The 12,981-nt window shown below is 40.7% G+C and overlaps 1 protein-coding gene and 1 pseudogene across 1 annotated transcript; one reads left to right on the top strand and one right to left on the bottom strand.

Annotated features, from left to right (window-relative positions):
* Positions 1-8,239: 8,239 nt before the first annotated feature.
* LOC108902627 (G-protein coupled receptor 183-like) lies at positions 8,240-9,251 on the top strand (annotated as a pseudogene).
* Positions 9,252-9,490: 239 nt separating this feature from the next.
* Positions 9,491-12,642, bottom strand: LOC108902712 (nuclear factor 7, brain). The gene is made up of 6 exons (XM_018704686.2): positions 11,912-12,642; positions 11,607-11,702; positions 11,285-11,515; positions 11,176-11,198; positions 10,977-11,095; positions 9,491-10,870 (listed from the first exon to the last, which is right to left on the bottom strand). Exons 1-6 carry the CDS (start codon positions 12,302-12,304, stop codon positions 10,332-10,334), a joined length of 1,401 nt encoding a protein of 466 aa, XP_018560202.1. The 5' UTR covers positions 12,305-12,642; the 3' UTR covers positions 9,491-10,331.
* Between the last annotated feature and the right edge of the window lie 339 nt (positions 12,643-12,981).

The following is a 12,981-nucleotide window of genomic DNA, read 5'->3' as shown; positions in this document are numbered from 1 at the left end:
GATTGGTGCATAGAAGTATGTGGCATTATGTGTGTGTGGCTTTTTACAACTGAGCCCTGCTCAACTCAAGCTAACAACAAAAGAGGTACTGCATTTACAAGACAAGATATATGTCCTCTGGGCAGCACTACTTCATCCTCTCATGTGCTGAGGGCAGACTGGACTCTACAGTGACTCACTATCGCAAAAGTGATATTGTGAGATGGGATGGGGTTAGCTGGTTAGCATGCTAACATCGGTGGAAGTGTTGACAAATTGGTGAGTACAGGAATGAAGTTTGATGCTGAACTCACAACATTTCTTCTCGACTAGAAAGTAAACAGCTGTTAATGCTAACACTAGCTATGTAACGATAGTGAAAACTTACATACGACACCTTTAAAGTTCAATCTAAACCCTTATCTAAAATTCATAGAATTCTTCACCTTTCAGTTGCATTTCAGATCGTCTCTCTGGGTTTAACTTATGCTTATCTATACATGGATGATAAAAAAAATTTGTTTCTTTTCCGAATGCATAGCACCATAGGCTACATACTGACATGGCAGTTCAAATAGTGTGTATAATTATTCTGAGAACAGCAGCAGGTGTTTATTCCTGTGGACTATGGAGGTACAATAGAGCCCAGCAGCTCGTGTCACAGAGTTGGACCATGTCCCTGAGTGTAAAAATAGCCACTTGGCGGATGGTGTTATCTCCCTATTCACACAACTACTGACCAACAAAGACATACTCTTTCACCCCCCTTATCCCTCCATCTTGTTGCAGACTTAAAGCCATGCCAACTCTCTCTTCCATCCAGCAGGGTTCACATTACGGATTTCTGTGAATCCCCCCAAAAATGCTGAGGCGACGTGATAGAGAATCCAAACCGGAGTCAAATCTCTCCTCAAAGATTTGAATTGTGGTGAAGTGGTTTATTAGTCTCCAGTAAATATTACAAACACAGACAAAAGAGCGGCCCAGCAGGATTTTCTTTCTCAGAATCATCCAAAAAGCTCTCTCTGGTAGCATTTGACAACAACACAGGAGTTTTTAAAATGCAATTCAATACTTAAAAGTTAGTTTTTCTATTTCTATTTCTGTGGGGTGACTGCAGAGCTTTACAGGCATGTAACTGTTATAAAGAAAGAGATTAAGATTCATTTAGAAATCATAATAGGATGAGTTTACTTTTCTATTCATAAAGCTCCCATGATTAAATTATTCAGTCCTCCCAATACAACTCACAGTTGGACAAGCTGCAAAGCAAGTATCTATGCTAACAAATAATTTAGCAAAGCATCAGGCAGGTGATGTATTTTTGGAAATATGAAATATTAACAGACAGACACCATTTAAAAATGCACTTAAAGTCCTTTAATATGTTCCTGTGAGATAGACTGTATCTGATACTGATGTGCTCATGCCTGGGGTAATCATTATTGATGCTCATGCCTGCATTCTGTGGGTAGATCTTTGTACTCTATAATGCTAACACATGTAAATTCAGCACAGAGTGATAGTCTAGACTAAAAAAAACAAAAATTTGTCTCATGTCAGCATTTTCTAACAATTTTGACTCATTCGATTTCTGCCTGTTTGCAAAACTGGATCTATAATAACTGCCCAGATTAATTAGAGTCTCAGATGAATGAGCAACGTTTGTTTTTGAGAGAGGTAACCACCCTCTGCCATGTTGTGCTGCTTAAACAATAAAACAATTCTGCAAACTGTCACAAACAGCTACTGTATACATTCTGCCATCACAGCTAAATTAGAACAATTAAATGCTCAGGTAGTGGTTAAAAGGCTTTGTCAGCTTGATTTGTTGTTTAATTTTGCTCCAAAATACGTTCTCTAACAGCTGCTGCATTGACTTAAATCACAAATATTTACTCTGTTAGTCTAAGTGGCAATTGACCTTAAATTCCCCACTCCCCCAAACACAGTTTGGCTTAACTGTGTAAATGGGATTACTGAGAGTGTAATTATGTGTGAGAAGTGGAAAGAACAGATAAAGGCACAAACAAATTGAAATTTAGGATGTTGATCATTAATCCATAATGAACTGATTATCACTGTCCTTTAAAAGAGTTGATGCTGACAAAGAAAATACAATACACACATGGAGTAAAATAAAATCCCTTTTCCAAACACGTTTCAGCGCAGTTTCATTAATACGGCGTGTGACTGATGTTTATCTGAACAACTCTACTCTCCAGGAGCAATTTTATTTTTATGTAAAACAATGCTGTGCTCTTTGAATTCTTCAAGACGACTGAGTGCTACCAGCACAAAGCTGTAAATCATCTTGAAATAGATCTGTCTGTTTCAAGTAGCTGTTTTATTTTTTCCAGCCATGTCCCTGGCCGGAGGCATTATGTATATTTTTGGTCCGTCCCATCCTGATATCTTAAGAACTGAATCTGGAGAGGATTTATTCAAATTTGGCACAAACGCTCACTAGGACTCAAGGGTGAACTAATTAGATTTTGGTGGTCAGAGGTCAAAGGTTAAGGTCACTGTGACCTCACAAAACTTGATTTTGGTCAACTCAATAACTTATACGCTAATCATGACAAATGTTTGCGTGTCTAATGGGATAAAATTATGAAGTGATAACATTTTATGTGCAAAAGGTCAAAGGTCAACTTTGCTGTGACATTATAATGTTCTGTGAAAACACTCTTCTGGCTATTATTCATTCCTCTGGCCATAACTCAGGAATTGAAGGGGGTATTGTGACCATGTTTCCTCTAACTTGACTGGTTGGAGGAGACATAAAACCACAAGGCTGTAATTCAAGTTTTCATAATAAAACAGTGCCCGAATCAAGTAACTGGTTTTAATAATCACAAAACACCTGTTGAGCCAAATTTAGCAGCGTTCCTTGTCTTGTAGCCCTTCATGCATTTTAAAAACATCCTGTTGTTTGATTCCACAATTAACTCCATTAAGAGGTTATTGCTAAATGAAACTCTGGCTTGTTTGTTTGTTGGTTAGCCACCCCAAGACTAAGGGGCTGTAATTATGGTGATTACTGCATATTTAGAGTGGCTTAATTGTGATAATGGGTGGAAAGCTGGTGGGATGCCCGTTCTTCCTGTTTTGGCTACAGGCCATTCAGTTAGCTCCAACTGTATACGTCCGTGTCGAAATCCATTAAAAGGTGACAGCTCGGCTCAGCTGCTCCACCCCCACACAAACATCCATTCATCCTCTGAAGCACTGACATTGACATCAGTATAGAAATTAAAACAACTGCTGCACTGATATTGAGCCAATCTATTGCATGTATATGTGTTTCCATCAGGGAAAAAACAAATAAAACTTAAGTGCTCTAATTATATGCTAACAGATACTATTTCAAAAGAAGCTTTGCCCTCTCGCCTGCCCTTTTCTGTTCTCTGTCTTTCTCTGTCACTTTCCCTCTCTGTGCCTCAGCCCTCTACTTTCACCCATCTGCGACGGCACAGCTTTTGATTGATGACGGTTTCTCCAGGGTGTGTTCTTTAACAGAAAAGTTTCAGTCCTGTTTCTAATTCCAGCTCCCTTACTCTCTCTTTCTACCGACTGCCATGACGCACGTAGGTTTCTGTTATGGCCAATTTCATCTCTCACAACCATTACAAGAAGACGAAAGAAAAAAAGGGGCCCAAAAAACACAGGAGCATTGTGCAATATTGTTTCGTGTTTATATCTGACCATATGAGATAATTCATCATCCACCTTTCTAACACAAAAGTCTTTTGGATTTCTTTTCACTTGTCGACATATGATTTCAATAAACACTGGACAGTGGAGGATAGCTCCACAGATGAGCCCCTTTCAGCAGTTTTCAGTCTCACGTTTTTCAGGCTGTCGTTCAATGCCATGATGTTTCAGAGGGAAAACATAAGACCCACGTCTCCACAAGTAAAGCCACTGTGAAACTGGAACTGATTTTTGATTGTGTTTTAATAGAAATCAGTTCCACTTTAATAATGTCATGTGATTATACAACTAGTACTATTACACTTTGTACTCTTGTCTCGCCTGCAAGTCTGAAATGTTTGTACCATGGGAAATTTATGCATACAGTTTTTTTTTTTTGTTTTTTTGTTTGTTTTTTTTTTTGTTTGTTTTTAAATAAAGGACTTTATCTTTTCACATGGTTCAACATGTGTAAGGAGTTACTAAGATACTGGTACTTTATTGACCTACATTCTGAGTATTATTGTTATTGTTAACTTAAGTATGATAGATGATCGTTACATGTTTATTTTCCTACGTCTTAACTGAAAAAACACTCTCTGGATGTCCAGTGTATGCGGGTGGTTTCTGCACAGTGTCAATAAAGACTCATATTATAATTTTGGTTTTGGCATGTTGACCACCCGCAGGAAAATATATGCTAATGTCTGATCCTGGCTGATATCACATACACTGCCTCCTGCAACACTGCCCCGTTTGCTAACATTAATACATTTGAGACAGGAAATCTTTCCCTCTTTCTCTTATTTCCTAACAGCATGGTTTTACAATGTGTTTATGTAAGATGTGACTCAACTCTCCTACAATTATATGAAACACTGGAGCAGCCCAGAATATGTTACATAAATAAATTGTTATCGATTTAATGATTTAATCCCAAAATAACAAATTGAAGGACATTTGTCCAAGATTACATTTCATGGGTTTGTGTGTTCTGTCTTATTTATTTGATTCTGTGTAAACACATTCTCTGCTGGATATGTAAGTTTCACTCCAATCTGGGCTTGTAGTTGTATGTTCCCGTTTGCCCCGGCAACAGCAGTACTCTCAGAGATGCCAGAAAATCATGCTGAGTTGATATTTTAATTTGAGGCAGATACAGACACACTAAGCAGAGGGATTGCGGGAGGGAAAATCCTCAAGAAAATGTGCCAAATAAAGAGAAAAACCTGGAGAATAATAATAGAGAAGAATGCGATATACATAAAACTGCAGCTGGTGCATAGAGATAACAATTTGTCAAGGCTCGGTACCAGTTTGAATCCATAACTGTCATGGTCAAGACCTAAAAATGTTTCATGTGTGAAAAAAGTGAGATGTTTCATCTGGTAGGAGAGACTTTTAGGATTTTTAAAAGGGAGAAAGTAAACCTGACAGATCTCAGACTGTGCTGGAGAATTTAATATAATGTAAATATCATGTCTTGTCTGCCAAGTACTTCTGGTGAGACCCTGCAGTCCTTGTCAGATGTCTAACATGAAGTGCAGACCACTACTGCCCCCCTAGACCACAAAGAGATAAAGCAACCAATTTATACTATCCTGCTCTTTGAGTCTGTCTCCCGTTGTCTCTCTGGTAATTGACACATCAATAAGACAATGGATCAATGCAGAGTTTTGTCTTTGTGTTCACAGTGGGAACAGAACATTGGGTTCAACTCACCCAAGCCGAGGCTGAAATGTAATTAACTGCCCTGCAGAACAACCAATCCCTGCGTAGCCTAACACATACTCACACACTGGCTTACAGACGGCGTCTCTTCTCACCTCCAGTTGCTGAGTGATGAGCTCTTCACAAGGAGTCTTCACTAGCTGCGCTCAGGCACTGCGATTTTCTTCAAACACAGAAGTGAGACAGAGCAAGGAGGCTTTTATTTTGGGTCCTAATATTGAAAATGTACTAAAACTGAACAAAAGAGGCTCAGGGAACAGTGACATTTGCTCCTGGCTCCTGTGTACCTGCGCTCAGCCTCTGCGGTGACAGGAGATAATGATGAGGGGATGAGTAAAGATGACACGTATCACTCCTGGAAACCTACAGCATCACCAGACCAGTTCCACGCTGCTCCCTGAATCCACATGTAAAGCCCAGACTGACAAGCCAGGAGACAAGGGAATGACAAACACATCTACAACCTCTGGGATAATTCAATACCAGATCTTCAGTGTCAGGTCCCCTGACATGCCCCTTTAGTTTTAATACACTTGGAGGCATCTTAATAAAGAGTCCTCGACTGGAGGAGTCACTATCTACCTCATGACGTCAAAAACTCCAGGAGATCCTCCCCTCCTTGTCAGTGCCAAATCCACGACACTTCAGAGAACTTATAAATGAATCCCTGAAACACGCACTTGTTTGACACACACTGCATCACACTTACTACACACCCCAGAAAAATATTCCACACTGGTGAGTAAAAACATTTTAATTTTACCAATATATATATGGTCTTGTGATTAATCAGTTGACAAGTTGTTACAAATAGTTTCCAACTTTAGCGTTTAATGAAAAATCCGTCTGTGTGTTTAAGATAATATAACAAATATCAAGTAATGAGTTAACACAAGTCACAAGTCTAAATTTTGCTTAGAATATATTTCAGTCAATTAGATATTTGTGACATTTTCAAGTCAATTTCTAATCAACAACACATAATAGATGTGTAAAATAGAGGCCTAATTATTGAATTTCAGTTGCTCATCTCCAGTTAAATGGCATTAGTTTGATGTTATTTACAGAGATTAATACAATTAGTTTGTCTCATTAACTGTAATGTCAGCCTAGAAAACAGGTTATCACAATTTGTGGATGTGGATGAACTGAGTAGGAGTGTTTCCCCTCACATCACATCTTCTGTAACTTCAAAACCAGCATGTGACTGCAAACATGTTCAACTCTCATTGAAGATCTGTATTTAACAGCTACTGTACAATCAATAAATCAATAGGATGGGAGTATTAGGAGTATTTCATTTATAGATTTTAGCTGTAAAAGTGTTTTTTATTGGAAAAACTTGAGTATGAACATCTATACTGTTATTTGCTGCAAAGACTATGATACAGAATAGTTCCTCTCCTCATTAGGACTGAAGAATAATTTAAAACGTAATAAAACAGTTTATAGAACAGAAAAACAATGTGTATAAATAAATGCATCATATATATATATATATATATATATATATATATATATATATATATATTGTGATTAATCAGTTGACAAGTTACAAATAGTTTCCAACTTTAGCGTTTAATGAAAAATCTGTGTGTGTTTAATAAATATCAAGTAAGAGTTAACACAAGTCACTTTTTTCAGAGTCTAAATTTTGCTTTGAATATATTTCAGAGTACATGGAAAACAGTCAGTACTGTAGGGCATTCTGCACCTAATTAAATGCTCCAAAATACTTTTTAATATTCTGTTGTGTTTATTTCATTTTCAACAGATATGCCTGAAGAAAAACACGATTGATTAAGTCTCCCATCTCCAGGGAGAAGCATCTTTCTGCAAAGAGTTTCACTCCTACACCAGCGTGATTAGTCCCACAGGAGTGTGTGCGTGGCCTGAGGTAGAGCCGGCGGCAGAGGGAGGTGAGAAACATCATCCGCTGAGGGAGCGAAGGGAACAAAGGTCCGTGTTAAAACCAAAATAGGCCCCTTGATGGTTGCAGTACGGGGAACGAACACAGCCTCTGGCTTCAACAGTCCATTCAGTGGAGGGAGCTCAGGTGTACCGCATGTGAGGACTCGCACGTTTTCAGAGAGGTCGTGCAAATCAGAGCAGCTGTAAATAGTAAATAGTCCCAGTGCCCAGAACAGAACCTGATATTTAGGGTCTGTATTAGAAGAACTGCAAAGAAAAAAAAACCAAACATCCATTTGTGGTCCTCCTGTAGGGGCCAAAGACAGAGACACAGAGCTCAAGGCCCAGAACACCTATAATGGTTTTCTTCATGTCTGACTCCAGTTATTATTCCATCAATCCAGCCATTATCAAATTTATTTCCTATGTTATCGTCCTTTTATGGTCAGAAATTAGCTTTAGGAATAGCTAAATGTCAGAAGCAGGCTTTTAGGAGCTCCAGGAAATTACCAAATTTCCACTGCCCTCACTAAACAATAGTCTTGAGCAATTGTCTACGTGCAGAATATGAACTTTGCCATTTTAATTTGGGAATAGCTGCCCTTTTATTCTGCTGTGAGAGGGTGGTGCTTTTAGCATGAGTCCCCTAAGTGAGTTAGACATCCCTACATGGTGGGGGAGTCATGGTTCCCAGAGGAGAGCCCACACAAAGACACAATAACAAGATAACAGCCTGAGGAGAGGCCCTGACGGTGTTTGTGTTTTTTTGCTCTCTGGGAACTGTCTCTGCCTTACTCTGTCACTAGTTTAACCCTACTGAGAATAAAATTCTCAGCAGGTTAGACACAATGTGTTTGACATGACACAGGCTGTATCATTTGTACTGATTAAGTATAAGTCCCATTGCTGTGCAGAAGATGGTAAATAAGTGTGTTTATCCTTCCCCCTTGCAGCTGTAGAAACATGGAGAGAAATGTATCTTCACCATTCAACACGACCTCTCCCCCGACTCAAGACGCTCTCAATACCACAGTAGATCATCAATGCCACAGTAAAACCCTTCAGTGTGTTTGAGGGGTGTGAGCAGTATGTGGAGGGCATCCTCTTTGACCTGGCCCTGCAGTCCATCAATGTGATTGTAGGAATCCCCGCCAACTCACTCGTCATTGCGGTCCTCATCCGCAATCGCAAGGAACCCTCCACCTCAGACATATTTCTGGGCTGCCTGGCCTTTATGGATTTCTACTTTAGCTCCATGCCCCCCCTCAGCTTCCTTAACCTTTACTACTGGCACAGCAAAGAGGTGTGGTCCGCCCTCAAGTTCTCCTACGGTGTCAAAGACACCAGCGGCCCCCTGTTTCTCTCCTGCATCTGCCTGGATCGCTTTGTAGCCGTGCTCTTTCCAATTGCGTTCGGCCAGCTTAAACACATCAAATACAGGTTAGGCCTCACGGTACTGGTATTCTGCCTCACCTTTGCTTATTCAGCGGCCAAGACTGTGGGAGGCCTCCCCAATTTTGAGAAGGTGTTCACTTATGAGATCCTGGCGACATTTACCTGGATGGTCTTGTGTAATGGAAGCATCCTGTGGGCCCTGAAGAGGTCCCGCTGGCGCTGGGAAAGATGAGATGCACCCCATGAAGAAGAAAGCCTTCAAGATGGTGCTCTCTATCCTTTGTATCATTGTGTTTAACTACCTGCCACCTGTGGCACTGTTCCCGTTTGAAGACCACTACCCCCCTGATATGTTTCGCTGCTATGTGCAGCCCGTAGGCTTCGCCTTCCTCAACATCAGCAGCACCATCCAGCCGCTTGTTTACCTGTCTCGCCTGGAGAAGGTGCCTTTCCTCCCAGACGCCTGCGTTAAGAAGTTCACCTCCTGTGTCTCTGCAAAGAATGACACATCCCCACCTGCACAAAACCAAAATGCCTGAGATTTGCATAAGAATATCACACACTGAGATGCTGAGCCCCACGGATGCATGGTCTAAAATCTGTCTCTAAAGAGGAAGTGCTTAGTAACTGTTCATCTAACTGTGAATTTGTGTTTGTTTCTATTATCTTTTAGATGTGTTTTAATTGAATCTGTTTTTATGCAGAGTAAGTTGCTTTATTGTTAAAAATAATATCTAAATATATCTTTAAATATGCACCAATAATGAGGACACAAGAGTAAAATCAAGAATTTAATTTCATTATTGGATAAACTGATGGTATTTTTGAAAACAATTTTCCACCAATACAATTACACCTATGTTTAAAAGCTGCTGTCGCCACTGTAATAAAATCCTTCAAAATATTTGTTTGGCTTTGGCGCCATCATGTGTTCAAAAGAGACCTATAAATCAGTGCCATACATAATCCTTCCAACATACACATTTTACCCGTGAACTGTTAATTAACCTGACAAATTAAACATCACTTCATGAAAAATTTAAATTTGTTTTCAAAGAGAGAGCCATAATGCAGCATTTTAAGGATGCATGACACAATAAATAACTGGAAGAGCCCTATTGGTAGTTTACACTATACAGGATTGTAATTATGTGAACACTGCTGTTAAAGGAATAAATCCACATTTTGGGAAATATTCTTTGCATTCTTGCCAAGAGTCAGATGAGAAGATTGATATATATTGATTCTCATAGCCATACTGTAGATGTATAACTTGAACCAGCAACCAGTTAGCTTAGCTTAGCATAAAGGCTGAGGGAAAACAGCTAATCCAGCTCTCTCTCAAGCTCATTAACATGTCACATCTCAGCTTTAGAGATGATTGGAGGCAGATCTTGTTACCCTTGGAAAAAGCCAGACTAGTTGTTTCCCAAAATGTCAAACTACTCCTTTGAGAGTAGTTGACAGAAACAAATGTTCCAGAAGCAGCAAAAGGACTTGGATGAAAAATATTTTCCATGTCCTCTGTAAGAGAAATTAACATTACAGTCAGTTAACCCATTCCATCCAAACTGGACTGAGATGGTGTGTTTTACATAATTAATAAACCATTCAGCCAGTTATTGACGCAACATTGTAACAAGTACCTTCTCTGGCATTATTCTCAGTGGATGACTGCTCTGTGTATAAAAATATGGAAGTAAAGTTTCTGTGAATGTGTGTGTAAATGCACAAATGACTGTGTTGTCAGCAGGATCAAAGAAAGACAATGTCCCTTTGTTATAATCCAGTTGCACTTTGATTTGTTTGGGTGTTCTTGACAGTGTCAGCGGTGTGGGCGGGGAGGTCATCGCCCTGAACTCCCCGTCTCGGAAACACAGAGTCCAGAAGCCGTTTTCGGGCCGAGCGGAGACCTCAGAGTTCCTTGGCACAGACAAAGAGGCCACGCCCAGGAGCCAGTCCTGATTACTTCCCGTTTCCACGACCCAGTGGTGGCTTCCTGAGCCGAGCGGGGTCATGGCTACCACTTCGGCGCTCATGTGGAAACGCTCTGGGTTGTCGGGGCAACTGCTCGGCTGCTTTGAGTAGTAGAGGGAAGTGAGGTTGTCAGACAGGATGAGGCAGGGGTGTGCTGTGTTTGGGTCCAAAGTCACCGGTGCTAAAAGGCAGGAAATCAGAAGATTGATATGTTTGGGTTATGGGTTTGGGTTTTTATACAACTCTACTCTTTTAGCCTCTGCATCTGAAGAAGATAAAATACTCACTGTAGTCTATATGTTCCAGCATTTTCTCCCAGACTCTATACTTGAGGTTGCAGAGATGCTTGGTCACATCAATGAGTAATCCAGACATGTTGTCTGAACCGAGGACGATGCTTTTGCCTCTGTGATAACAGCAGATATCTTACAATGAGAAAATGTCACACCAAACACAGTGAGTGAAAATATCATTTTGTTGACCTACCTGTCCTGAGTGGCTTTAAAATTCTGGAAAATAAAAAAAATACATCATCAAGGTGGGAAGTTTTTGGAAACCCTGATTAAAAAGCTGAAGTAAACTAGACTGTGCGCACCTTCAACATAACCATATCGTCTTCTTTCAGCTGCTCCTGTATGACTGCGATGGTCTCCGTGAGGGACAGCAACTCTGCAGAAAGTTCTTTAATCTTATCCTTCATCCCCACGATCTTCTCCTCTTCTTCTTTTTTCACAGCTGCCAATCTGGCTGACTCCTCCTGGCAGAGGACCTGGTGGAGCTGCTCGAACTGGATCCTGATCAGCCTCTGCGTTTCCAGTGCCTGACTCTGAGGGAGATTATTGCAAATTATGACCCCTTTTTTTTAAAAAAAAAGAAAAAACATAATAAATATAACTTATCGTCTCATCACAGGTTACCTTGATGTACTTGGACATGTCTGCAGAGGTCCTCTGAATCCTTTTGAGGCTGTCCACTTTATCTTGCAAGGTTTTGAGGGATAAAGCGAGTTCATCCTGAAAGTTGATCAGGAAGCTTAATGGAATGATGTTTCAGTATTCTCAGTACTTTGGGTATTTAAGGCCTGCGTTCATCACTATAAAGTGACGTATCAGGATAAACTTGCAAAGCAGCATTCTACCTTTAGGTGTTACTTCATGTACAGCAGAGTCAAGTTAACAAGCTGATGTTACAGACACACTGCTTTGTTTATTCTTCACCTTACCTTGCAGTCCAGCACTGCCTCCTCTACGGGCGAGCAGTCGTGGGTTTTGTGCAGTTTCGAAGACTGACACACCACACAGATGGGCTGTTTGTCGACCTGGCAGAAGAGCTTCAACTTCTCCCCGTGTAGGCTACAGTTCATCTTGTCCTCTGTTGGCGCTAAACTCTGCCTCCTGGTCTGCAGGAGAGCCTCACAGACATTTTTCAGAGCCAGATTGGAGGGAGGAAAGTACTTGGACGCTCTCTTCCTGCACACAGGACATTCGCGTAACCCTGTGTCCCAACAACGCTTCAGACAGGCCCTGCAGAAGCTGTGGCTGCATGACAGCAAAACCGGGTCTGTGAATATGTCACAGCACACCGGGCACGTAAGATCCTCCTCTGGCAGTGACATTATCCTTAGCTTGTCATATACAGAAAAGTAAATCCACAGCACAATTCCCCTGTCACACCATTATGTAGCGTACCCAGTTAAACTCGTCCCCTGAAAGCCTCAGAGAGTTCTAACCAACCTATCTATTGTTTCTGACACGAAGTAGCAAATGGTCTTGGTTTTCCTGTGCATGACTTCTGTGGGAGTAACTGAAATCATGCAGCAGCGTGAATAACACAGCTGGGAAACAGGAAATAAAGCCCCATTGGCCAGTCGCTGGAGGGCTTAAAACTGGTTGGTAACCTGTGGCGTGGTTTGGAATGCAATCATTCAGGATATGAATGTTAATGTTTCAGTGTTGACATCAAGGCTGCACACTAACAAACTGTTTAACTTAGCAACTGATTTAAACAGGAGATCATCAGGTGAAAACAAAATATTAACTGCAGCTAATTTCAAACAGTAGTGAACTTAGTAACTGCAGCAGTGGTGCTTAGCACTCCTGTTGTGTTCCCAGTGTAGTGACAGTCATTTAACAGGTGAGTTTTGACCTTGAACAGGTTAAACCAGCTCACAGCAGTCAGAGATATTTTTTCCACCTACATGCATAATCATAAACAACGGGTCACCCATTACAACCCGTTAATGTACTGTATACTGGATAAAATAGGCCGATGAGAAATGCATGTTGTGGTCGC

This window comes from Lates calcarifer, linkage group LG11, assembly GCF_001640805.2.
Source record: "Lates calcarifer isolate ASB-BC8 linkage group LG11, TLL_Latcal_v3, whole genome shotgun sequence".
Taxonomy (NCBI): Eukaryota; Metazoa; Chordata; class Actinopteri; family Centropomidae; genus Lates; species Lates calcarifer.
The sequence above is the reverse complement of the archived record's forward strand: the minus strand, read 5'-3'. Positions and strand labels throughout refer to the sequence as shown.

Excerpts from the sequence above, each read along its gene's own strand:
- LOC108902712 (XM_018704686.2), bottom strand. The coding sequence starts at position 12,304 with ATGTCACTGCCAGAGGAGGATCTTACGTGCCCGGTGTGCTGTGACATA. Across the intron at positions 11,199-11,284 it reads ACGATATGGTTATGTTGAAG|AATTTTAAAGCCACTCAGGA; the intron begins GTGCGCACAGTC and ends TTTATTTTCCAG. Across the intron at positions 10,871-10,976 it reads GCTGGAACATATAGACTACA|CACCGGTGACTTTGGACCCA; the intron begins GTGAGTATTTTA and ends CCTGCCTTTTAG.